General features: G+C 38.3%; 1 protein-coding gene across 1 annotated transcript in view; it reads right to left on the bottom strand.

Annotated features, from left to right (window-relative positions):
- Nucleotides 1–18,395: 18,395 nt before the first annotated feature.
- LOC150093143 (CD63 antigen-like) overlaps nt 18,396–27,810 on the bottom strand; it is a 98,713-nt gene continuing 89,298 nt past the window's right edge. Inside the window, exon 7 of the mRNA XM_090413426.1 lies at nt 18,396–20,055. Within this exon, the coding sequence (XP_090269552.1) occupies nt 19,993–20,055 (63 nt within the window). The 3' untranslated portion in view covers nt 18,396–19,992. The remainder of the gene's footprint in view (nt 20,056–27,810) is intronic.

The raw sequence follows: 27,810 nt of genomic DNA, 5'->3' as shown, positions 1-27,810 counted from the left end.
GGCAGCGATGGGATGCAAAGTATACACTTGGTGAGGAAATTTTGCAAGGGATTGATTACACAGATGTGGAAGTGGTGGACAAGTATCTTAAGTTCAATAGTCACAATGCACAAATTGTAAATTATTGCATCAGATTATGACAATGATGTGGAGGAACTTAATGTGTGGAAATAAAGACATTATGATTCCATTGTATAAAGCACATATGGACAACCCCTGACCCTAATCTATTTCAGCGAAGTTTGTCTGATTCATGGTGTGTTCTACTAACTCACATTAAGCTGATGTCATATGACTTGCGCAAAACACATTATGTTTTCTCCAACCAAGGTCTCTTTCTCACTTTGACTAGCGGTGTGTGTGAACATGTTACGTGTCAGTTCAGTACTTGCGTTGATGTTGTGCTTTGTTCAGTGCCTGCATTGATGTTATGTTCTGTTCAGTGCCTGCGATGTAGAAGACAGTTTTGTTTGAGTTCTGAATATCGCTTATAAATTTGGGACAATGTCAGGGGTTATTGCAAAAAAAAGAAAAGTAGATGCAGAGAATCGTCAATTTCAAGACAACTGGATGGAGGATTATTATTTTATTCTGAATAAGGGTTTGCCTGTATGTTTGCTGTGCAATGAATCCATATCCGTCAACAAAGAATACAACTTGAAGAGACACTTTACTTCGAGACATGTGGATCACCCAAAAATTGATGGACAACCACGAAAAGATGAAATATAGAAGTTAAAGGACTTGGATACCCAGCAGCAAATGTTCAACAAGCAAAGAATGCAGTACCACAGCATTGTCAATGCCAGCTTTTTGGTAAGCGAAAAAATCGCTAAGCATTCTAAGTCATTTGGTGAAGGAGAATTTATCAAAGAATGTCTGCTGGTTGTTGCAAGTATAATATGTCCTGAAAAGAAAAAAGACTTCGAGAATATTCGTTTGTCGAGACGTATTGTTGTTCGACAGATAGAAATTATGGCTGATGATATCAAAAAAAGTTTAAAAGAGAAGATTTCTAGATTGGAAGCATTTTCAACTGCTTTGGATGACAGCACCGATGCCTCCGATACAGCACAACTAGCAATATTTATTCGAGGAGTTGATGCGGATTTCAACATCACATTCTTCTGTGATAAGAATTATTGGTGCTTTGCCCATTAAAAGGAACAACTACCGGTGAAGATATACTTGAAACAGTCAACATAGTCTTTGAGAGATTTGGGCTTAAATGGAGTTCACTATCTGGCATATGCACTGATGGAGCCCCTGCAATGATTGGTGCACAGAAGGGATTTATTGGAATAGTTCATGAAAGAGCAATAGAACTACAGATCCATCCGGAAAATTTAACAAATTTTCACTGCATTATCCACCAACAAAATTTGTGTGCAAAATCGATTAAATTCACAAATGTTATGGAAGTTGTAGTAGCCAGTATTAACTTTATTAAGTCACGTGCACTTAATCACTGCCAATTTAAGGAGTATTTGGCAGACCTATTTTCGGATTATGAAGATGTGTCTTATTATTGTGAAGTCAGATGGTTGAGTAATGATAAAATGTTAAAACAATTTTATGATCTGAGACAAGACATTGCAGATTTTATGGACATAAAAGGAAAGAAACACAATTAACCAAGTAAAAGATGAGTGGGTGTGTAATTTAGCATTCCTTGTAGATGTCACCAGATACCTAAACGAACTGAATCTTAAATTGCAAAAACAAGGACAATTGGTTCATGAACTGCATGGACATGGCAAAGCTTTTTGTAATAAACTAAGATTGTGGGAAAGTCAGATAAGAGCTAAAAATTGTTATCATTTTCCTACTTTAGCAACTCATAAAAATATTCCTTATAATTGTTATAGAGATGAACTGAAGGCATTAATAGAGTAATTTCATACAAGGTTTGCCGACTTCAAAAACAAAGACTCCACATTCGCTATATTTGCTCATCCGATGGATGCTGATGTAAATAATGTGCCAGAAAACTTACAGATGGAACTTATTGAGCTTCAGGCAGATTTAGTGCTAAAATCACAATTTAACAACATTGCTTTGATGGATTTTTATAAATTTTATTTGGTGGAAGAAAAATATACAAATTTACACACCTTTTCAAGAAAAATCATTTGTCTTTTTGTGTGAACAGTTTTTTTTAGAGGATGAAATACAATAAATCAAAAATTCGGACACAAATAACAGACGAAAACCTCGAAAATTCTATCCGATTATCTTTAAGTAATATTAATATCAATATTTATAGTCTCGTAGTTGAAGTACAAGGCCAATCTTCACATTAAATTATGTCATTCATTATATTATAAAATTTATGTAGAGCTTTATACCAAAGCATTATAAATGAAATATGAAGTAGCAACTTGTTTTAATTCATTTAATATTAATTTATTTTATTTAATAATTTGGTCTGGCCCTTGACTCGGAGACAGAATGATAATTTGGCCCCCGAACTAGGAAAGGTTGCCCATGCCTGGTATAAATAAAGCCTTGGTCAGGCTCGATTTGTGCACAGAGTTGGTCCTGTGGTTTCATTGCCGTAATCCGACTTGTCCACCACTTCCTTATCTGTCTAATCAAGCTCTTGCAAAATTTCCTCAGAAAGGGTCCAGAAAAGACTCAGGTGGTAATTGGTCTTTGGAATAATATGAAGACAGACTGAGGGAATGCAATTTGCAAAGCCTTGCAAATAGTAGGAGGAAAGGAGATATGGTTGAAACATTTAAGTGTTAGTAAAGGGCTGTTAACAGGTTAATGTGGAAGAAATTTTTCTTAGAATAGATGTAGAACAAGGGGGCCCATCCCTGGAAACTCTATAAAGAGGATGTGAGCAAGGGCCAGAGGAGCAGGTTCTTTGTATAGTGGTTGGCAAGTAGAATTCATTACCAGACTGTGGTGAATGCAGATATATTGAATGAGTTTAAAACATGGTTTGATGGTGTGTGTGTTCATGATGAGTCTTAACTCCATGGAGGTCTGATGTTAATAGTAATAACTACAGATCTCTATCATATCCACTAAGCTCTGAAATTTTGCATGTTATTTATAGGAAGATGTTGAGGAAATGTAGAGTCCTGATATTGCCATAGTCATGTCTTTGGACTGAGTTTCCACATCATAAATGAAATTAGGGATCCATATCTGTGCACAGCAGTCCAGTGGTTTGACCAATGCCTTGCACAGATTTACATCAATTGCTACATTTCAGTGTTATCACAGCAACGACACTCCACGTAGTCTTTGACAGTTGAGAAATATCCTCTAACCAGAAGGCCTGTGTCAACCACCATTTCCAGATTCTAAATCTCATTTTCTGAAACAGTACAAAAGTGTAAGGATGTGTACCCTATTTGTGAAAATGTTCCATCAATACACGAGACCAAAATGCAACATCTTGCAATTAACACTGACCAATCCACTCATTCCTTCAAGCTAAATATCTATTTCAATTTTTTTTAAAAGGACTTAGATCACTCATAACTTATAGGAGGTTGCATAGTCTTGGTAAGAATATACTTCTAAAGGTCACTCTGATGTTATGAACTTTTAAGGTTTGCAATTTTAATAGATTACCAATATAAGGGATTGGAGTCTAATGTCAAGATTTAGTCATGGGACATTCAAAAATACTATTTTTGAATGCCTTGAACATCAGTTAAGCAGGAAATGACCAAGTAGAAACTGTAGTTCGTTTTTCTATCTATCTGAAGAGAGAAAGGGCATCACATTTAGATTGCATATTTTTTGTCATGGATGGTGAAGAGATGAGGAACAAACGCTGTCCAGCATGAGTGAGCTTTTGGTAAACATCTTATGAGAATCTCTTCTATTTGTGATGGAAGGTGAAGAGATGTCTAGCATATATATAACACACAGATAAAGATGTTAAGTTATTTGCCTTCACTCTCCAGTTCCAAAGTGAATAGAATTTTTGGGTGGTATCAAGCAAGTAAATTAAATCTGAGATGTTGTGTATCCAGAAAATGTCAACATATCTCCACCAGATAGGCCTCAATAAACGTTTTCATGCTTCTATATAGATATAGATAATGTGAATTTTCATGCTTCATGCTTCTATATAGATAATGTGAAATTCTCTATCTCCTACCTCTGCAGATACTTATGAAGAATTCTGATGATTATGATTCTTATGAAGTTTCTTCTGTTAGTTAACCAAATGCCTGCCAAGTATGTTGGCATTATCTGGAAATATGACATTTCTGATTAAAATTTAATTTTGCTCACACATTCCACCCAAATATTTTAAGTGACCTTGGAAATGAAAAAAAAAAGGCAAGTTACCATTTTTTTGTCCTGATTTCAAAAACACCTGACAGCAGATCCTCATTAGACATTTATACTAGACATTATCTTCTTTCCTCATCTAGTCACCATCCATCACAAAAATAGGAACCATTTACACTTTAAAAAATATGCACTCTCAATTTTTAAGATGGAGATAGAGAACTTCTACTTTCTACTCTGCCATTCTGTACTTAATGGGTATTGAAGGAGAACCATTCAACAATGCTATTTTCTAATACTCAGTCATAACCAAATCTTGACATTCATTATCAACTCCAATTCAATCCCTGATATCAGAAATCTATCTATTAAACTCACTGGCCTTCTTAAAATTCAGTAAGTGGCTTTGAAGCATATTCTTACTGCAAAACCTTCTTTATTGTCCAAAAGATAGTACCCCCCCCCCTTCTACAAACAAGGATATGCATATATAATTCCTTGTTCTTCTAATCTTCCCTGTACAGGTCAAACTTGCAGGCAGAAGTTTCAAAAACAAGATTTAACAGAGGGGGGGGGGGGGGTCAAGTCTGGCTTACCCCTAACACACACGACATACAATGGGTCAAAACCAATACCACATGATACATTTGGCAATACTATAAGCTGTTTTTTTTTTTTTTTTTTTTTAATAATTTCTTTGATCTTTATATTTTTCACCCAGAAGAAGCCATTTGTTCTTTGCAGAGAAACTTAGTTTCTCTGCAAGAAACAAATTATTTGACACCTCCAGGGAGTCCAAAGACTCATCGAGAGAGGGCACCTGCTCTACAACTGTCTCAACTATTCAATCCACCAACTGACTGCAACTACACCATCTACCACCACTGGTATTTCCACAGACAATACAAACATCCATGCCCATGGTGGGTTTCGAGCCCACAGCCTTTTGGCTTGAGAGCCGATACGCTGACCACTCGGCCAGCCAGGCTGGCAAATAACCAACATGTATTGGTTAATATATGTTGGTTATACCAATAAAAAATTTTGTACTTGTGATCTTCCATACCTATGTAAGGAAGATCACAATGCTCAGTCATAACCAAATCATGACATTCATTATAAACTCCAGGGCTGTCACAAGATTAGATTGCATCCTGAGGCAAATAATTAAATATCGTCACTGGATTAAAAGACAAAAATATAAGAAAATCTCCAATTGCTATTTTGTTTTTATTACAAGAGAAACATTATTAATGCAAAACAATTACATAATATTAAGTGTTTGCTATACAGGGATATCTCACAATAAAACTGTTTATAAGCTCTTCTAAATTTAAATTATGTCCGGCTCTATCGATATAGTTGCTAGATCAAACAACCTTTCTTGGGTCATTGCTATTCGTAAATAATTTTTAATCAGTTTAAGCTTGGAAAAAACTTCTTTCCACACTAACAGGAATTGCTAGCGTAGCGAAGGCACCTACCGCAATATGGCTGAACGAGCACCCTTATTAATCGGTGCTGTGAGGCAGGCTGCCTCTATGCTACACCCTGTCGACAGTACAGATAAACTCCATTTCCATCAATGCCACGAGTTGATTATGACTAAGCATTACTAGAAGTCAAAGTTTACTTTATCAAACAATGCTACTGAATTCAAGGTATACACCCAATCATTCCTAAAGCAAATTTCCCAATCTAAGGAATGATTTTCCACAAGGATGTGTGGTAACTTAACTGCTTTTTTCTCTCTCCTTTCTTTCCCCTATCTGCATATGACATTCTCACCCATTTCACACAGAAATTTATGTATGGGAGAGGATCTTTAACTACTTTCAAGTTGCAGAGAATGTGCTAATAGAGGACTCAGTAAAATCTAACCACTCTACACAATACTGCTTACAACCCAATGCTAATAAAAATAATAAAATTCTATTTAAATAGCAGCCAATCAGACTATTCCTGGAAGCTTTGAGAAACAAAAATACAGAACATCAAAGTATCTTGAAGTGAATAGACAGATCTCGACTTTCATAGAACACTTGACAAAGATTGCTGCCAACTCGCTTTTAATATTATGCAGAAACTAGCATGCTTCATGAGGTGCAAATGCCAGCTTTGGCATTTGTGTATTTTGCTATAGTAATGTTGCAGTAGGCTTAACATTGCTCACGATACAATGGTGGATGTTTACTTCACCAAAGCCACAAGGTCAGGAGCAACTGAGGCTATACAATGTTGCTTATGAAGACAGAGAGAGCATACAGAGTGCAGTTTGGTAGATAGAAGACAAAGGGGGGGGGGTAAATCAACACATTTAAGCCATTGAAGTGTTATCTAGCAGGATCATTTGTCCAATTATATTATTCTATACTAATCACTTTCTGGACTTGAGTATACTTCATGCAACTACTTAACCTGTTTTTTTTTTCATCTGCAGTTCCTCTTTGATTTCATTACTCATCCACTTCACACCAAATTGTGTTATCTTTTCACTTGAGGAAATGCAATCTTCCATTGCTTGGGAAAGTAAAGAAATATTAACAACACTGCTGATCTCTCCCTTGCATGGAACTGCCCTTAGGTAATTTCTAGGATTATAGTCACTGCTTTATAAATTCCTTTCTCCTTGATACTTCTGCATGTCTATTTAGATCCAAGTCAAGACTGCATGATCACTTGCTAAGTGGGGAGGGGGGGGGGGATGACTGACATCTCAGTCAGATTGTTCAATGCAAGGATCTGGATCAAAATATTTATGATGTTCCTTCTACTGCATATTGCTTGAAACATTTGTCCAAAAAAATACCATTCCCTTATTACTGTATGCTGTTTTCTCTGCCAAATTTACACTGCTATAGTTGAAATCTCCCATCATGATCACTCATCTAAACATTTCCTGACTATCCTTAAATATGTTGTCCTCTCCACCTCAAACTTTCAAAACTATTAGTGCCACTTCCTTCCAAATTTAACTCAGGACTCAACTCATCACTAAACACTCCCACCCACCTCCCATTTGCCCTTCTTGTTCTGCCAGAATATATTAGTGCCACTTCCTTCCAAATTTAACTCAGGACTCAACTCATCACTAAACACTCCCACCCACCTCCCATTTGCCCTTCTTGTTCTGCCAGAATATATTAGTGCCACTTCCTTCCAAATTTAACTCAGGACTCAACTCATCACTAAACACTCCCACCCACCTCCCATTTGCCCTTCTTGTTCTGCCAGAATATATTATATTATATATCCTTCTATTCTTGTCAGGCCTTAACCGTGTTTCACTGACTGCAATAATCTTTGCACAGGCTGAGGCTATCAATGCCACCAATTCACTTTATGCCCAATATTCCTGGTATTTATATAAATTGCCACCATTTCTATATTATTCCTTCTAGACTGACTGCAATCTGTTTAGAAAGTTTAAGGGTTATTTAGTGCTATAACTTTTATATTACAGAGTCCCAAAAGTGGAAATAAAGCAGAATGGTACTATTAAATTATTAAATGAGTGGTAGGACAAAACAGAACTTACAAATTTAGGCTTATCTGATAGGTCTAAGATCTATTAAGTTGATCAGTAGAAGTATAAGATCTTTTAGCAATTTACTGACATGTCACAATAAGACAACAAATAGATGAAGAGAAAGGATAAAGAATGCACAGTCATGTATGACATAGACTTGGATATATATTTATTTATTGCAATGTGCTAACTTGAGGAAAATTTAAGAGACATGCTGTCTAATAATTACATTTATGTGAGGAACAGTGTCCCAAAAGTAGGTTAAGGTATGTTTAAGGGTTCATTTTAAGGCTTATTTTCCACTTTAACTCTCTAGCCAGCACTGGAAGAAATAACCATCTTATACCTTGTATCAATGTTATTTGTATGGTCCACTTTGCATTCACAATTTACATGAGAGGGTGGTTATAGGATAATGTGAATGGAATGATAGAGACATTCAAAGTGGTTCTAATAGTGCAGAGGTTTTTTCTGTGGAGGGGGGGGGGTAAGAGGAACTGTTTCTATGAGACAAATATGTCAAACTTTGGCTCTGGCCAGTCTGCATTACATTTGGGAAAAAGCCTCTCAGATTTTATCCTAAACAGCTCTCCTTCTTTAGCTAAAATGATTATATTATATTCCAAAGAATGGCATCCAAGGTCTGACTAAAGGTCATCAACTACTGACTATATGACAATTGCAGATGCTGCTGTAGTCCTCCAGGAGGATTACAGCATGCTGCTAATATGAACAGATAAGGATTACCAATTCTGTGCTAACAGTTTCAATTAGGAAAGCTAGAACAGAATACTGAAGGCTAAGGATATGAAGTTTTAGGGACACTGCAATTGCAGTGACAATAGCAAGCTTTAGTACTAATAATATGGATGACTGGCAAATAGAAATGACTTCTATGCAAAGAATTGATCAGAACTCTGAAATGATTATGATAGCATTAAAAGAATGACATCCATGAAACTAATTAGATAAGGAAAGTTAATAGAAGCATAAGTTTTTTTTTTTTTTTTAATAGATTAACATGGCAATTTATAGTGAAAGAAGAGAAGTTTTTTGCTCCAACAGTGGAGCAAAGAATATATATGATGTATTAATGATATGCAGGCAAAAATAAGATGCATTACCTAGAACATAGCACATGCAAAGACCATGATTGAAGGATTTTTGCACAGTGGCAAGTGATCGGAATGCATTGCCTGAGCAGTGAGTGAGGAATAAATGCATTCAAGGCATCATGGTGTGATAAGTTGTATAACAGTGGAACAACCCACAAAGTCTTGACCCCCATGGAGATCTGATAATTGGAGGCTTGATACTACAGTTCAGGATTTTAATATTCTTCCTTATATTTGAAGCAACAAAACAATTTTAGCCTGATAGCCAAATTATCAGTGACATTGTTTTACACAAAAATGTTTCTGAGGGAGGGGAGGGAATTTAATGGTTTAAGTTTTGCTCCAGTAAGCTGAGAAAACCTTTCTGCAGTCATGACCTAAAGTATCTTCTAATGAAGTCAATACAATTGTCACTTGATCCTTGGTTAATGTTTCTAGTTTATTAACTCACTTAACAGATTTAGATATCAAAACATTATTACATCACACCTCCAGGGAGTCCAAAGACTCATCGAGGGAGGGCATCTACTCTACAACTCTTCGTCTCACTACTCCACCAATCTTCATCATCTAACACCAACGGCATCTACTGCCAACTACCACCACTAGTACCTCCACAGACAATGACAACATCCATGTCCTTGGTGGGATTCGAACCCACAGCCTTTTGGCTGGAGAGCAGATACGCTAACCACTCAGCCAACCAGAATGTAAAAAAAAAAATTAAGAAAATTTGGGCGAAAATGATTAAAACAAATCATGTTGGTATGAAAGAGTAAACGAAAGACAAGCGAGTGGCATTATATGGACTCCATTAATAAATGCAAGTAAATGGCGAGAGGATGCACAAGGTAAGGTTTTCAGGCGGTAAGATGAGTAGAGTGATTAAGGCATTGGATATGAGGAGACAACGAGCAAAGGTGTTGGTTTTTAATAGGTATGAATGACTTGACAAAGAATACGTCAGAATGGATATCAGGAGGCTGCTTAGGATAAAAAGAAGTGTGACAGAAAGGGTAGTAAATGTGTTGCTTAGATATGACTGTGGTGAGATGAGGCAGAGAGCAAGAATTATGATATGTTAGCTGAAATCTGCGAGGAGAAAGGAGTACAGTTTATTAATGTGTGGAATGAGTTTGAAGGACGAAGTGAACTATATAAGAGAGATAGACTGCATTTGAGTGGTTATGGTGCGAGTCACTTGGAGAGACTGCTGCTGGAAGGTAGAGAATTGAATGAATCAGATCAAGTGGGAAGTGATGTGGACGAGCAGGAGAGTAACATAGGAGAGATTGAAGAGGTGTTTATGAATGACGAAGTGACTGGCATGAGTATGGAAAATGAGTGCACAAGAGGAACAGGGAAGCTTAGGGGTACACAGCGTGAGAAAGGTGGATGCTCCAAGAGGATGCGAGAGCATGTGTAGACAGGAATGGAATAACCTGGGATCAAGAGGAAATGGTTGGAATTGAAGGGAGTTCTAAAATGAATATAAGCAGAAAAGGAAATGGCTCCAGTTGAGCATGGAGAGATCACATAAAATCAGTGGAACTAACTGTATACAAACACTAGAAGTATAAGAAACAAGGCAGATGAAATGGTTGCATTAATTGAGTCTGTTCACCCAAAAATGTTGGAATAAGTGAGACATGGTTAGTTGAGGACAACATCCTGACAGGAATAGAAATGGAAGAGTATTGTGTATTTTATGAGGATAGAAAAGGAAGAGGGGTGCTATTGATGATGGAAAAAGTATGTCCATATATAAAGGTATCGAGGCTAGCTGGTGAAAGGACGTACTGTCGGAGAGCTCCTGAAAGATTTGCGATTTTTGTTGATTTATTAATATTTTGTTAGATTTGTGTGATTTTAGTATATTATGGTAATTTTATTAGTGTACTAAAGTGTTTTATAACATAATCCATGTCAAGAAGTCGCCTCTAGAGGGATTCGTAGTGTGTAGTGTTCGTGAAAGCTCCTGATAAGATAAGCATTATTTTCAGTTATCGTTGATAAATTTACTTTAATATTGCGTAGTTTTGTTTGACTTGCTTTGTTAGTGCGTCTGTTTGTGTGTTTTTGGTGTTTATAATTTGATAAAATACGTTACTAGTATGGCTCCAGTACGAAGGAAAATAGCGGCCAGTAATGATGGTTCGGCATCTTCTTTCAAGAACGGTAATGTAAAGGAGATGATTCAGTGTACTATCTGCGAAATGTACGTTTTGCAGAGTGCAGTCAGAGTGTGGTTATATGATGTGGATAGATGATAATAAAGGAGTGAATGTGTGTAGAAAATGTAGGGAGAATGAGGAATTTAAGTGTATTTCGGATCGTGAGTGTGATATTTTTGTCAAACTTCAGAATGAAGAAAATAGGGATATGACAAGAAATGGCGAGGTTGTACCAGAGAATTGTGAGAGTGGGAATGATAGTATTTATGGTTTTACAGAGAATAAAAAAGATGAGATAGATGCAATTAGTGAGATCGCGTTGTTGAATGGTGCGATACAAAGGGCAAAACAGCAGCTAGAGCGTATGAGCAAAAGTCAACTGAATGAACCAGCCAATAATAAAAAGTATGACAGGAAAAATAGGCGTATGAGTGTGAACATGAACAAAATGAAGGATAGAGTGCTGTATGGAGACTCTTTAGTACGAGGTGTGTTAGTAGAGGATTTGACAAAATCGTACCAACCTGGCGCGACCATAAAGGATGTAACTGAGTCTATTAGAGAGCAAAAGGAAATGATGAAAGAAATGATTGTTGTGGCAGGTACGAATGATTTGAAAGGAGATAAAATGGAAATGATAGAAGACCTGAATGAATTGTTTGAGGTAGCAACAGAAAAGAGTGAGAGAGTTAGAATGATTAGTCTTTCGCCACAGTATGACAGTGAAATGTTTAAAAGGAGGACCATAATTGCGAATGACTTTATGCGTGGGTTATGTATGACGAGTGGTGTGGAATTTGTGGATGTGTGGAGTGAGTTCGATGGGCAAAAGTATCTATATAAGATGGATGGCTTGCATTTGAATGGTTACGGTGTAAGGAGACTTGAGAAAGTGTTGCTGAATGTAGTGGATGTGCAAATTCAGGGAAACTAGATTTATTAAGGGGGGGGGTAGATATACAGTCCTTAGGGAGGCAGTTGAATGTATGAATGAATATAATATGCCCGAGCAAATAAGGACAACAAATCGGAGTGGGATAGTTAATATAAGGCATCAAGGTAGGGTTGGAGCTAATGGGGATCTTAAATTCATGTACAATAATGCTAGGAGTATTAAGAACAAGAAGGAAGAGTTTTTGGCCATGGTTGGCACTTCCAGACCACAGGTTATTGGTATTAGTGAATCATGGCTGACTGTAGATGATATAGCTAGTGGGATTGAATGTGATGGGTATAGTGTGTTCAGGAATGACCAGGAGAATAAAATGGGGAGAGGAGTATTGTTGATGATAGCTGATGAGCTACAGCCAAGGAGAATAGAAGTTGAATTGCAGGACAGAGAAAAGAGAACATTTGAGGCCATTTGGTGTGAGATTGTGGCTAGCAGAACTAAATATACAATTGGGTGCTGCTATAGACCAGGTGATGGAAAAGATGGTGATGACAGTATGCACAAGCAAATAGAAGAAATGAGTGGAAGGAGGGTAATTATTATGGGAGATTTCAACTATGGTCGCATTGATTGGAGTGAGGAGAGGACACACGGGAGGAAGGAATTGGATTTTATGCGGTTATTAAAGGATAACTATCTGCGACAGCATGTAATGGAAAATACTAGGGGTCAGAGAGTGCTTGACCTAGTAATTACATCTGAGGATTTGGCTGTAACAAATGACCACATTGCCACCAATTGGCGAGAGTGATCATAGGGTCTTGACTTGGGAGGTGGCCAAAGGTGTGGAATTTTTGATTAAGACAGGGTACATGTGGAATTATCAGGCTGGAAAGTATGACAAGCTTAGGAGTTTGATTGGTTCAGTGCCATGGCATGTACAACTGCAAGGACTAGAAGTTGATAGTGCATGGGAGGCGGTTAAGTGTTTGCATGAAGCAATGGCTGACTGTATACCTAGAGTCTGAATAATAAATCAAGTAGGAGTTAAATGGATGCATAACACCATTAAGCTTGAGCTGCAAAAACAGAAACAACTATGGAGGGAATTTAAAGAGAAAGGTGACCTACAGGCACACAAACGGTATAAAGCGCAGGCCAGAAGGGTAACGAGTGTGGTAAGAAAAGCAAAAAAGGATTACGAAAGAACATTGGCCATGCAGGCTAAAGAGAATCCTAAACAGTTTTTTAGATATGTAGCAAGTAAAAGGAAAAATGTACATGGCGGAATGATTTTAAAAAATGCCGATGGTAGGGAGGTAACTGAATCATTTAATATAGTCGAGTTACTGAGTGAGCACTTTGCAAGTATATATCATCCAGGTAGTGACATTGCAGAAACGAATAAACCAGTAGATTATACGGGAATTGTGGTGAATGAAGTGGAGGTGAGTAGTCTATTGCATAACCTCAATGTCAATACATCCGTTGGATTGGATGGTATACCAACTTGTGTCGTATGAGAAACAGCTAAAGAATTGTCAGTACCCTTGACCATTTTGTTTAATTTGAGTCCCGAGTCTGGGTTAGTCCCGAGGGGGTGGAAAGAGGGGAAAATAGTTCCACTGCATAAAGGTGGTTCCAAGACTGCTGTTGTAAATTACCGACCGATTAGCATATCAGGAATCATTGTCAAGGTCTTAGAGAAATTAGTCAAGAAAAGAATACAGGATTGGATAGATGAAAATGGGATATTGTATGGGGAGCAACACTGTTTTGTGAAGGGTAGATCATGCCTCAGTAACTTGCTCACGTTCTATAACACAGTGACGGCTGAACTGGATAGAGGTAATGGGTTTACAGTGATACTACTGGACCTTGCCAAGGCCTTTGACAGGATACCACATGGAACCCTAATCAGTAAACTGGAGCAGATGAGGATAGATATAGGGTTGGTGAGATGGATAGGAGGGTGGTTGAAGGAGAGATACCAGAGAGTGGTTTATACAGGAGTGGAGTCTAAAAGACTGCTTGTGACTAGTGGTGTGCTGCAGGGCTCTGTTCTTAGACCACTGCTTTTCAATTTGTTCAATGATATAGGAAAGGATTTGATTTTGACATCCTGTGCACTCACAATTGCTCTACCCAACTTTGCATCATCAGCAAACAAGTGTTCACTTGTTTGCTGATGATGCAAAGTTGGGTAGAGCAATTGTGACTGCACAGGATGTCAAAATGTTACAGGATGATTTGGAGGACTGGGATAGGAAAAATGGATGTCAATTTAATGTGCCAAAGTGTAAGGTGGGGTGAAAAGTATGGAGTGAAAAGTATACCAGCAGTATATCGCATTGGTGGAACCGTACTCCAGGAGATTGATGAGGCCAGGGATTTGGGAGTGTTGGTGGATAGGGAATTGAAGTTTAGGGGGCACATCGCAAAAGTGACTAAATCAGCTCATCAAATCACTTGGCTTCTGAAAAATACTTTAACATGCAGAGACAAACAAGTTGTTGTTCCTCTGTATCAAGCCTTGATAAGACCTCATCTGGACTACTGTGCCCAGTTATGGGCACCAGGGTTTCTTTGTGATGGGGAGGAAGTGGAGAGGATCCAGAGACGAGTGACCAAGATGACAGAAGGTCTGTGGAATGAACCTTATGAGAATAGGTTGAAGATTTGTGGGTTGCAGAGATTGGATGATAGGCAAAGGAGGGGTGATATGATTGAGACATTCAAATTACTGAAGAGTTTCTACAAGATTGATCCAGAAGATATTTTTGAAAATATGACTGGTGGGGGGAGGAGTAGGGGCCATGCATGGAAGCTGGGAAAGAGCGTGGTTGACAAGGGTGTTAGAGCTAGGTTTTTTACTTGGAGAGTGGTAAATGAGTGGAATAAGCTTCCAGAGTCTGTTGTGGGTGCTACGACCGTGAATGAGTTCAAGGCAAAGTATGATAGATACTGTGTCAATGTCGAATAGCTGTTCTTGACATGATGTTAGAGCCTCCCTCGATGAGTTTGTCGACTCCTTGGATTTACCCGGAACAATAATAATAATAAAAGTAGAGTTGCAAGAGGGAAAGAGTGCCAGTGGCTTAGAGGCAGTATGGTGTGATAGAGGTGAAGAGAATGAAATACTTGGATGTTGTTATAGACCAGGTAAAATGGATGGTAGTGATAATGAAATGTATGATCAAATTAGCCAAGCAAATAAGAAAAGAGTGATCATTATGGGCAATTTTAATTATGGCAATATAGACAGGAATGATGAGATAGCAACTAGAAGTAAAGAAAATTAGTGTTTTTGAGGGATAACTACCTCAGACAGTATGTAATAGACTGCATGCGAGGATTGAGCATCTTGGATTTGGTCATCTTATCAGAGGATGTAATTATAAGGTATCAAATCACCCACCAATTGGCAAGAGTGACCACGAGGTGATTACCTGGGTGGTTGCCAGCAGTGTGAGAATCTGTGAGAAAGGGGTATATGTGGAACTACAAGGGGGGGGGGGGGTAGTGATTATGAAAAGCTCAGGAGACAGCTTGCAGGTGTAGCATGAAATGAGGAGTTAACTGGAAAACAGATCAATGCAGCTTGGGGGGATTTTCAAAAACTATCTGGTAGATGCAATGTCTAGATGTATTCCAAGGGTGAGAAGGTTAAATAAGGTAGGTATGAAATGGATGCATAAAGAGATTAAGCATGCAATAGAGGAAAAGGACATTATGGAGGCAGAATAAGAGAAGTTGAAATAACCAATTCCATGAGGATTATAAAGACAAGGCAAGATGGGCGACTTGGTTGGTGAGGGTAGCTAAAGTGAGATATGACCAGTAGTTAACTAATGAAGCCAAAAAAAAAAAAAAAAGAATCCTAAGGAGTTCTTTCAATACGTAGCCAGCAAAAGAAACAATGATGACATTAACTGGAGAAAATGGTATAAAGACAGCTGTTGCAGAAAGTGTGATGGAGATACTTAATGAGCAGTTCTTTCAATCTTTTGAATGCAACTTCATGGAGAGATTGCGAGCAGTTGATGATAGGGAAGAGATACTGACTAAGTGAGCAAGAGGTGTATGGAGATTAGATGCCGGCCTTGACATTTTTTTTAATATGAGTCTTGCACTGGGTCAAGTTCCTAAGGAGTGGAAGGAGGGCAAGATTGTGCCACTTTATAAAGGAGGTGATAGAACTCAAGCATCAAACTATAGGCCTGTCTGTGTGTCAGGTGTTGTGGTTCAGTTGTTGGAGAAGCTTGTGAGAACTACGATCCAGAATTTGGTTGACAATAATGGTATTATCTTTGATGGATAGCATAGATTTGCTAAAGAAAGGTCATGTTTTAGTAATCTACTTACTATAAGGTGACTGCTTCCTTGGACAGAGGGGGATACACAGTAATATACTTAGATTTCACAAAGGCTTTTGATAGATTACCACATACTAAGTTGATAGTCAAACTAGAGTGGATGAGGTTTATTAGATTAGTGCATTGGATTGGAGACTGGCTATCTGATAGGTATCAACAAGTTATGTATGGGTGAGCGATATCCAAAAAAAGGAAAGTCAGTAGTGTGCCTCAGGGGTCTGTTTTAGGGCCATTACTGTTTAACATGTATATTAATGAAGATTTGGATGGAGATATTCAGTTGTTTGCAGATGATGCAAAGTTGGGACGAACCATGAAGAGTAGAGAAGATGTTGTGGCCTTACAAGATTTGAATAAATTGAGTGATTGGGAATGAGAATGTAAGTTCAGTGCTGCAAAATGTAAGGTTTTAAAATTTGGAAAACAAAGATAGGATGCAGAATTTATGCTTTGTGAGGATATATTGTCAGAGATGGAGGAAATAAGAGATCGGGGGGGGGGGAGGTGATAGTGGATAGGATCTGAAATTTAGGGGACACAGCTAAAATTGTGAAGACAACACAAGGCTTCTAGGAATGATGCAGAGGACAGGCTTGTAGAAAGATTTTTGTTCCATTATACAGGGTGTTCGGGATAAATTTGACATATTTATAATTAATTATATTTTTCCGTAAGTTACATGTATTAACACACACTTCTCTTCATTTAAAAGTTTGGACCCTTCTTCATTCATATACAAGATGTCAGAAAGGATGGATAGCTGGAACCCACCTGAATCATGGAAGAGAATAACTTGTATCATGATGATTTGTGCCCGCCATCAAAATAAGGATATTACGACTGCTGCCCAATGCTCCCTGAATACAGTAAAAACAATCGGGCATGAACTAGAGACTTGCAATGGTGACTACGAGGATGTAGCAAGAAGAAAGATCCCTAGCAGACGATCTGATTGCGTTCGTACAGCAGAATTCCTCGCAAATCTGCAGGAACAGGTGTTGAAGAACCCTGGCATTGGAATTCGGGCTTTGTTCGTGGAGTTGCTAACTGTAATCAAGCCCTGGATAACAAGGGTAGCCAATGGTAGGCCGTATGTATGGCAGCAGGATTCGGCCCCTTGCCACACCTCTGGGAAAAGTCAAAAATGGTTGTCTGAAAATTTCTACGACTTCACCAGTCCAAATGTTTGGCCTCCAAACTCCCCAGACCTTAACCCCATGGATTATTTTGTATGGGGCACAGTTGAAAAAGACACCAATCGCACTTCCAGTAATACAAAAGCCCAGTTAATGGATAAAATTAAAACAGTTTTTGCGGCCCTTCCCAGGGAGACTGTAGCATCAGCTTGTTCGAGGTTCCGAAGCAGAATTGAAGCTGTGATCGATGCTAATGGTGGTTATTTTGAGTAAATCTTGTTGATAGTATTGTAATTAACTCTGTCTGTAATGTTTTTTTGTCAATTCATTAAATTTAATAGATACAAAGAAGATTTTCTTTTTCCTTACGAAACTGTCAAATTTATCCCGAACACCCTGTATATGGCTTTGATAGGCCATACATGGAGTACGCACAGATTTGGTCACCTGATTTTCAGAAGGACAAAAAGATGTTGGAAAGCATCCAGAGGTGATTGATAAAGTAGTTTCTGCTCTCTGGAATGTCAAGTATGAGGAAAGATTGAGAAGATGCAATTTGCCGAATCTGGTGGACAGGAGAGATATGATAGAGACCTACAAGGTAGTAAGGGGTTGTTAAAGGATCAATGCTAGAGAATTTCTACAGAAAATAGTGGGAGATCAGGGGAGAACCAGAGGTCATCCCTGGAAACTGTATAAAGAGGATGTGAGAAACAGGTTTTTTCATGCAGAGTTGTGAATGCCTTGCCTGAGAGTGTGGTGTCTGCAGAGAATTTGAGTGTGTTTAAAGCATGGTATGATGAGCTGTGTGTATGTTAAAAGGACCTCCCAGATGAGTGACTTCATGGGATCTTGGATAATAACAATAATAGTGTCCATTATTCTATTAAATGTTCATTTTAAAGAAATCCACAATTTTTTTAAAACTTTAATGTAATACCAAAGAAAAGATTACATTTCAAGATCTAGAAAAAATGACAAATATCCATACAAGTTTATTTGTAGCATAAATTAAGGAGTCACACAATTACATCCTATACCCCCCCCCCACCATGGAATGCAGAAATGCTTTCTATATAACTGCCAAGCTTTTATACAAAAGCCAAGTACAAACTTTAGTTAAAACGTGGTCTAATCTAAAATTTAGGTTTCTTTATTATTCATAGCCATTTCATGCTGCCAGATATTCTAACGATCTCTTTAATAGAAATATTAAAGATATGAATGACTTTAGCTATGATATGATGCACATATCACAGTACAATAGTAAAAAAATTGAATGTTTTAATTTATTAATAAAGCATCTCTCTGAAGTTTATTCAACATCAGCTGATTTAGACAGTTAAATATATTGAGGAAACTAATCCTCCCATCTCACAAATAAAGATCAAATCCTTACTGAAGGTTCTGCAGAAATAAGTAATAGCAAGAAATTAATAGTCTGTTCACAAGTTAAATATTTAATGAAGACAAGTAGACATATTTATCAATAAGCAAAATCTTCTCTTTAGCACTGATAACAGCACAAAAGTTCTTCACCACATTACTTGTTTTTAAGTGACTTGTTGTATGTAGGCTACAATGGATTTTTGGAATTTCTACATAATTATCACTCCAGCCAAAATTACTCCAGCACAGCAATCACCATATGAGTCACGTTTGGAGATGATGAAAAATTCCAAAAATGTCCTGCTTAAACACGGATTCATAAGATGAATATGAAAGTAGAGTCTATGCATGGTTATACAACTTCTGTTAAAAAAATAAATCCAGACTATTAAAAGCACTTTACTACTACAAGTAAAAACCACAATGGTTCATGTTGTGGAATATTTTGATTATACAAGTCTTTATGGCAGGATATCCAGTGCAAGTTCAAATAACCAAAGTGTGTGTGTGTGCACGTGTGTATGTATATATACACACACACACACACAGATAAAAATGCATCTCATTCTTACTGAAGTGTGAAGCACAATGCCCAATATCTGCACATTATCTTACAATTTATAAATGAAGACTTGTCAATTAAGAGGTATCCAGAAGTCATTTTATATTGATCTATGTGAAATGGTTCATTTTCAGCATTTAGATCTTTCAAACCAATTAAAACAAAATTTAGATTCAATTACATTTGAAAATCCAAAAGACTCAAGTTTCTTTATGCATATGTACAGTATTACGAACAAAGGCCATTGCAGAAGCCTATACATAAAGCACAGATTTATGAATGTGAAGTATATTTATACAGTGTGCATATTTATGAAATAAGATGCAACTTACTATAAATCTATTATTACAAATAATTATACATTAATGTCTACATTTATTTTGTTAACAACACAATAAAACTGTTCAGATACAACAACTAAAGTTTTGAAACTTAAGGATATAAATTTGTTTTCATTTTTAAAAAGAGTTCAAATCTTTAACAAAGCAAGCTATGAACAATTAACACTAACAAGTGAACCATTTTGTACACAGCAGGAAGTCTGCTATTAAGTTTTTCATGCAAATCCTTCTCTTTTTATAGCTTGAGCTAAACAGCAGGCAAATATGATTCCCATGAGCTGTAAGAAAAAGAAAACTTCAGTCAGATTAAGTCTCATTTAGTATTCTAGGCATACAAAGAATAATTCATCACCTGACTTTTTTTTTTTTTTTTTTTTTTAAGTTACAGACCACATTATATCCTTATGGGCTCACTTTAGTGAGTATGGGCATGGCAAACCCGAGGTACCTGATGCTGGACCATACCTTACTTCATGTTATATACGTCTGTTGTATTATCTGTAGACTGGTCCTCTCCCCTCTTTCTTTCTTCTCGCTCCTTACCCCCCAATGCTATTAGAGTATTCGAGGGCTAGGGATGGATCTTTCCTATCTTGCAGCCACCGAAGGAGGAAAGCTAGCCCCAATAGGTGCCGGTCCCAAGCCCGGATAAATGGCGAGGGTTGACGCCAAGAAGGGCGTCCAGTCAAAACTTCACTGCCAGCTCTAGCTATGATCAAATGAGTTGAAAAAGAAAGTGATGAACAGCCACATTGCCCTACAGCTGCGAGAAGTGGACGAGAGCTACTGCAACAAAGGTGGGTGCGGTTAGAGAAGTGAGCCCAGCAAGTGAAGAGAATGTTGTGAGTGGCAACTTTGAATTTTGGAAGCATGACTGGAAGGGGAAGAGAGGTGGCAAACATGATGAAGAGAAAGTTACACATTTTATGCATACAGGAGACTAGGTGGAAGGAGGAAAAGGCAAAAAGTAACTAGGAGACTGGTATAAATTGTTCTACTCTGGAGTGAATAAAGAGGGAAGAAATGGTATTGGAATTGTGGTGTGTGGCAGAATGAAGGGCGAAGTACTGGAAGTGGGTAGAAGGAACGACAGGATCATGCAAATGAAACTGGGTCTTGGAGAAGAGCAACTGATCATTTTATATGTATATGCCCCACAAGTTGGCTGTACAGCAGAAGAGAAAGATGAATTCTGGAACTTGCTAGAGGAAGAAATGAGAGAACTGAAAGAAAATGAGATGGTGATTATCAGAGGAGACTTGAATGGACACATAGGGAGACAGAATAGGGACTGTGAAGGGGTGCATGGTGGCCATGATGAACCAGGAAGGAGAGAGAGAGGATTTTGGACTTTGCAGTAGCATTTGATCTGGCAATTGTGAACTCCTTTTTCTGTAAGACGGAAGAGCATTTGATAACATTTAGAAGTGGCAACAATAGCTCACAGATTAACTACATTTTGACTAGAAGAAAACATCTTAAGGCAGTAACAAATTGTAAGATAATCCTAACAGATCAAGTGGCACAGCAACACCTGCTGCTGTGCACAGACTTTAAAATAAAGTCGAAGAAGATAAGAACCTTTGGAAGCCATGGGAAGAAGAAAATTAAGTGGTTTTGCTTAAAAGAAGAGTGTGAGGAACCATTTTAGGGAGAAGATGTTAGAGGATTTCTGAGACTAGAAAGTGTACAAGATTGGTGGAGACATAATTCAAAAGCAATTCTAAGCTGTGCAATTGAGGTGCTTGGTGAAACATCCAGAAAGATTAAAGAGCAGAAGGAGGATTGGTGGTGGAATAATAATGTACAAGAAGCAGTGACGGCTAAGAGGAAGGCAAAGCAGAAGTGGGATGAGTCAAGAGTGGAAGAGGACACAGAGAAAAAAGCAAGAAGCCAAGAGAGTTGTTGCACAGGCAAAGGCCATGGCATATCAAGACCTTTATGATCAATTAGAAACAAAGGAAGGACAGAGAAAGATTTATCGATTGGTCAAATGTAGAAATAAGGCATCAAAGGACATCAATACATGTGAGGGATCAAAGACTCTGGAGGAAGGGTATTAAGGAAGGATGTAGATATAAGAAACAGATGGAGAATATACTTTGAAAGGCTTTTGAATGAAGAAAATGCAAGGACTCACAGAGAAGATGGGGAGCCTTATGAGAGGTTGGTGCAGGATATTAGTAAAATGGAAGTGAAGAAAGCCATAAAGAGGATGAAGAACAAAAATTGGTAGGCCCTAACAGGATTCCAGTGGAGGCATGGAAGATGCTGGGGGGGGGGGAATTGACCTGCTGTGGAACCTGTTAATTTTTTCAACAGGAAATTATGCCCGAGGAATGGAGGGAAAGTACTCTTATCCCCATCTACAAGATGTAAAAGGGATGCACAAGACTAACAATTACAGAAGAATAAAGTTGATGTCCCACACAATGAAAATCCTAGAAAGGATTCTTGATGGATGATGACTGAGGAAGGAGGTGGAGATTGCAAAGGAGCAATTTGGCTTCATGCCTGGTTGATCGACGACAAATGATATCTTTGGGTTACGACAGATGATGGAAAAGTTTCAAGAGAAGCAACGGGAGCTACATCTGGTATTTATTGATCTGGAGAAAGTATATGATAGAGTGCCAAGGCAAGAAGTCTGGAGGTGTCTGAGGGAGAAGAAAGTACCAGAGAAATATGTCAGGTTGGTGCAGGAAATGTACAGAAATGTGAAGACAAGATTTCAAACCTGCCTAGGAGAGACAAAGTTTTCCAGTGACAGGTGGCTTGCATCAAGGGTCAGCATTAAGTCTGTTCCTGTTTAATATTGTGATGGAGGTGGTGACAGAGGACGTGCCTTGGACTATGTTGTATGCAGATGACATTGTATTGTGTGCAGAATCAAGAGAAGTAGCAGCTAAACTGGAAAGTTGGAGGAAAGTACTGGAAGAGAGAGAGAGAGAGAGAGAGAGGTATGAGACTGAGCAGAAGTAAGACAGAGTATGTGTGTTGCACCAGGCATGGCAGCTAGGAGACAGATCTGGAGCTGGAAGGAAATGTCATCAGGAAGGTCAGTGACTTTAGATACTTAGGTTCAACAATGAAAGAGGATGGTGAGGCTGAGAAGGAAGTGGGATGCAGGATACAAGCAGGATGGAGGAACTAGAGAGAGAGAGATGGCTGGAGTGCTATGCGACAAGAGGGTGCTGATCAATCTAAAAGGCAAAATCTACAGGATAGTAGTGAGACTAGCTATGGAAACTGTGGCCCCGAGGAAAAATAACATCGGCAGGATGGAGGTAGCAGAGATGAGTATGCTTAGGTGGATGTGCAGTGTGACCAGAAAGGATCATCTGAGAAATGATTATGTAAAGGGAATGGTGAAAGTTATGAACTTAGGAGCAAAGATACAGGAGGCAAGGTTGAGATGGTTTGGTCATGTGATGAGGAGGGAGGAAGCACAGCCAGCCAAAGAAGAGATGGTGGAGGAGGACTTGAGGATGAAGAGCTTGGATGTGGCTACAGCCCAAGACAGGAGGTTGTGGAGGAGACTCACCACAAACAGCAACCCTACTTAAGTGGGAATAGCTGCAGAAGTTACAGACCACATTATGAGATCATGCTTTAATGCATTGCATATGCACTCGCTCATTGAGTTCACATCATATTAGAATCTTGCTCTTTACTTTTATTACATAATACTTTTAAGACTCATTGCAGGAGGGCACTATACTCCATACAAGCCATCTAAACACAATCTATTGCCCACAAGTAGTTTGCTCTATAAATTGTGCATGTTCTCTTGAATTTGGATGTGTTCAGGATGTAAACCACTGCTATGTATCAGACTGGCTAACACCTTCAACTGAAAAGTCCATAAAAATTCCTCAATGATGAGAAATCTCCAAGGTCTTTTCCAATGAAAGGATGCAATGTCCTTCAAAATACATCATCTTCCAATTGTGTTGCAGATGTCACTTATTCACAAGAGCCTGTGATATATTCCCTATATTTATTGAATAGGGAATATATCACTTAGTTTTGATTGTCCCCTCTTCAATGGTTTGTCTTTTTCTTAACATATACAGAAATAACCTTGCTGGGCATGCTCAATGCACCAGCACTAGTGGGCCAAACCTCTAGTTGAGGGTATAGCAATAAAGCAACTTGTGCAGGCAGCCACTAGATAATACACATGAACAAACATAATAGTAATGCATCAGGGAACTTCCCAACCAGCTGAAGTAATCCAGCTGCTTGCTCTGCTAGGTCATATATGGAGTTGTATGGCAGAACACAAGGAACAGTCACAGGCTATGCTGGGACACTAGGCAGTCCTTGTACAGTCAAGTATGTCCACAGGTCCTTCACCCCTGCTCTAAGTTTTCCAACATTGATCATGAAATGATTATATTATAAATAAGTATTGCAGTTAAAATTTTTCTCACAAAAAAACCTCAGAAAATAAAAACACATCTGCTTATCCCCCCCCTCTCAAAAAAAAACAGTTCACCTCAACTATCCTAACTGCATCTTTCATCCTTTCTGTAAAAAGATGAAAGGTGTTTTTGTCAGTTGATACTCAATAATATGAAATGTACTACTTAATAGGGACCCAACCAGACCACATGGACTGTTGTGTACAAATGTCCAAAGACAAGAAATTAAGGCAATAACAGAAAGATGGGAAGAGGACAAGAAAGTGTAAATTGAAATGTTTGGTGGATGATAACCTTAAGGTAGTGAGAGGAATTAATTATGGATGAAATTATATAATGACAGAAGAACAGGAAAACATTGCTGAAATGTTATACAAGAGTGACAAAGGTTTTTAACACTGAGTTGTTGATGAATAGCAAATACACTGCTAAGTATGGTCTGAATGAACAGAAGTATAACATGAGTTATATTACTGAGATCACCTATTGGATTCATTCTATAGAAGTCAGCTCTTTGCCTAATAATTCAAGAAAACTACCAAACACACCTAACCAAATGCTATGTCTTCCTAGACAGGGAAACATGGCATAGGAAGAGTGGATGTGATGCCAAATAAACTGAAAATGGACTTAAATGGTGGGTGGAAGTTGAGACTGAGCAGATATGTAGAAATTATTATTATGGAACACCTCCAGGGAGTCTAAGGACTCATCGTGGGAGGGCACACTACTTTGCTAAATATATTTCATCCTCTCCACTGCTAATTGATTATCCAACTATGATACTACTACCATTATCACCAACAACATTTTTTTGTCTAAATTGTGTGTGTTCTGAAGGCTGATTTGTCTGCACATGGGATGAAAAACCCGAGTTTCTCGGAGGAAAAAAACCTTGCTACCACCATACGAGATTGGCTAACAAAATATGATAGCAATAGAATTATATCCACATAAGAGGGAAATAGTGGCAATGTAGCATGAAGAGAAGGTTGACAGGAAGACATTAACTTGATGTCAGTAAGATAAGATTTGATGACATATCACCACACTTTTTAAGGGAATGTTCCAGGGAAATAGCACAGGTTCTAAAGGGAGTGAAAAGAATGCAAAATTGTTCTAGTGCATAAAGGTGGCCATAGCTAGAAATTATAGGCCAATCTGTATATCTGGGGTTGTCAAGGTACTAGAGATATTGGTGAGAAGTTGGATACAGAGATGGGTTGATAACAGCAGGATTCTTTGCAATTATCAGCATGGGTTTGTAAAGGGAGATCATGTTTTACTAACTTATGTACTATAAGAAGGTGATAAATGTCTTGGACAAAGATGCATATACAGTGGTATACTTAGATTTTTCTGAAGCTTTTGAAAGACTAGCACATGACAAGCTGTTAAATAAACTGAAATGAATGGGATTGGATAGCAAACCAAGTTGGATCAAGTGACTGGCTGTCACATAGGTATCAAAAAGTTGTATATGGGAGTTCTGTATCCTGAAAGAGGAAGGTCACCAGTGGTATGCCATATGGATTCAGTTTTTGGAACCATTGTTGTTCAATTTGTATATTAATAATACTGGGATGGGTTTAAATGGTGGTATGCAACTGTTTGCAGATGATGCAAAATTGGGGAGAGAGCAGTGCAGAGTGAAGCAGATGTCATGGCCTTACATGAGGGCTTGAATAGATTATATGAATGGGCAGGTAAGTGGAACTCTCAGTTTGACATTGAGAAGTGCAAGGTTTTGAAATCAAGGACCTGAAATTCAGGGGCCACAATGCAACAGTTTTGAAGCATCACATCAGATAATGGCAATGATGCAGAGAACCCTGATATGCAGAAATAAAGAGGTTATGATGCCATTGTATAAAGCCTTGATCAGGCCTCACATGGATTATGTATAGATTTGGTCACCAGGTTTTCATGGTGAAAAAGATATGTTAGAAAGAGTCCAGAGAAGATCTACAAAAGTGGTCAGTGGTGTTTTGAATGTGAAGAATGAGGACATAGAGATTGTAAATTGCAAAGCCTAGTCTAGTGAATAAGAGGAGAAGGATATTATCATTATTATATTATTACATGGCACCTCCAGGGAGTCCAAAGACTCATCAAGCGAGGGCACCTACTCTACAACTGTCTCCACCACTCAATCCACCAACTACAATGAACCGCAACTTATCCATGCCCACGGCGGGATTCGAACCCGCAGCTTCTTGGTTGGAGATCGGATGTGCTATCCACTTGGCCAACCAGGCCAGCATATGATTGAAACATAAGCTAGTAGTGAGGAGAAGGTTCTTTCCATGAAGAGTGGAATGAATTGCCGAGTATATTGTGAATGTAGACAGATTGAATCAGTTTAAGGCACAACTGAATGAGCTTTGTGTGCAATAGTGTGTACCTCCCACAATGAGTGACTCTATGGATGTCAGATGATAAGTGTTATTCATTAATAAATTCAGTCAGTCTTGCAATTCATTCAAGGAAAATGTACCTGCTAGACTCCATGTGTAGAGGCTTAAGTGCTGTGAGGACATCATGTTGGAGGCTTAACGGATTGTATACAGCACTCAAAGGATTAAAATAGAATTTAATACTTCCTATATTTCGTCTCAGTCACCGAGACATCTTCAGGGATTACACAAAAAAAAACTAATGTAACATACGCACAAATACCACACAATACTAAGCCCAACCACATGGGTGACACTAAAGTCCTATCTAGGTGGAGCACCCTTTAAGGGCATATGTAGGTGGCCTGGAATGTAAGGTGGAATCTCTGATGAAATCTTAGGAAGCTTAATGCAACCATATTTATTAAGATTTGGTTGATTTCTGAGAGCTGCTGCTGATTCCAAAAAGACTCCAAAAAACCACCATGCTCCACCATAGCAAATTCAAAAAAGAGGGACTCTTTTTGGAATCAGCAGCAGCTCTCAGAAATCAACCAAATCTTAATACATTTGCATCAAGCTTCCTAAGATTTGGGAAACACTTATCAGAGATCCCACCTTATATTCCAGGCCACCTACAACCACCCTCAGAGGGTGCTCCACCTAGATAGGACTTTAGTGTCACCCACCTGGTTGGGCTCAGTATTGTGTGGCATTTGTGTTTATGTTACATTTTAATCCTTTGAGTGCTGTATACAATCTATTAAGCCTCCAACATGATGGTACTAGCTAGACCTATAGCAATTTATCCTATCTGCCTACGTGTGTGACAAGTTGTTCTTTTTGGATATATGAAAAGTTCTTTCCCCAAAACAATCCTATGAAAACGTTGGTTATCTACTTAATGCTTTATATTTCTCCATAACTAAAATCAAAAGATTTTCACAAGTACCATTCTGTAGCTTGATAATTATTATTACGGGCAACTCCGGGGAGTCCTTAGACTCATCGAGGGAGGCCCTAAACATCATGTCCACACAACTATACGACATTCTCACAGTATCTATCATACCTTGCCATGAACTCACTCACCGTCATAGCACCCACAACAGACTCTGGCAGCTTATTCCACTCATTTACCACTCTAAAAGTAAATAACCCAGCTCTAACACCCCTGCTAACCACACTCTTGCCCAGCTTCCATAGGTGT

This window comes from Typopeltis vanoorti, chromosome 24 (genome assembly GCF_054136105.1).
Source record: "Typopeltis vanoorti isolate ZY-2024b chromosome 24, IOZ_Tvanoo_1.0, whole genome shotgun sequence".
NCBI lineage: Eukaryota > Metazoa > Arthropoda > Arachnida > Uropygi > Thelyphonidae > Typopeltis > Typopeltis vanoorti.
The sequence above is the reverse complement of the archived record's forward strand: the minus strand, read 5'-3'. Positions and strand labels throughout refer to the sequence as shown.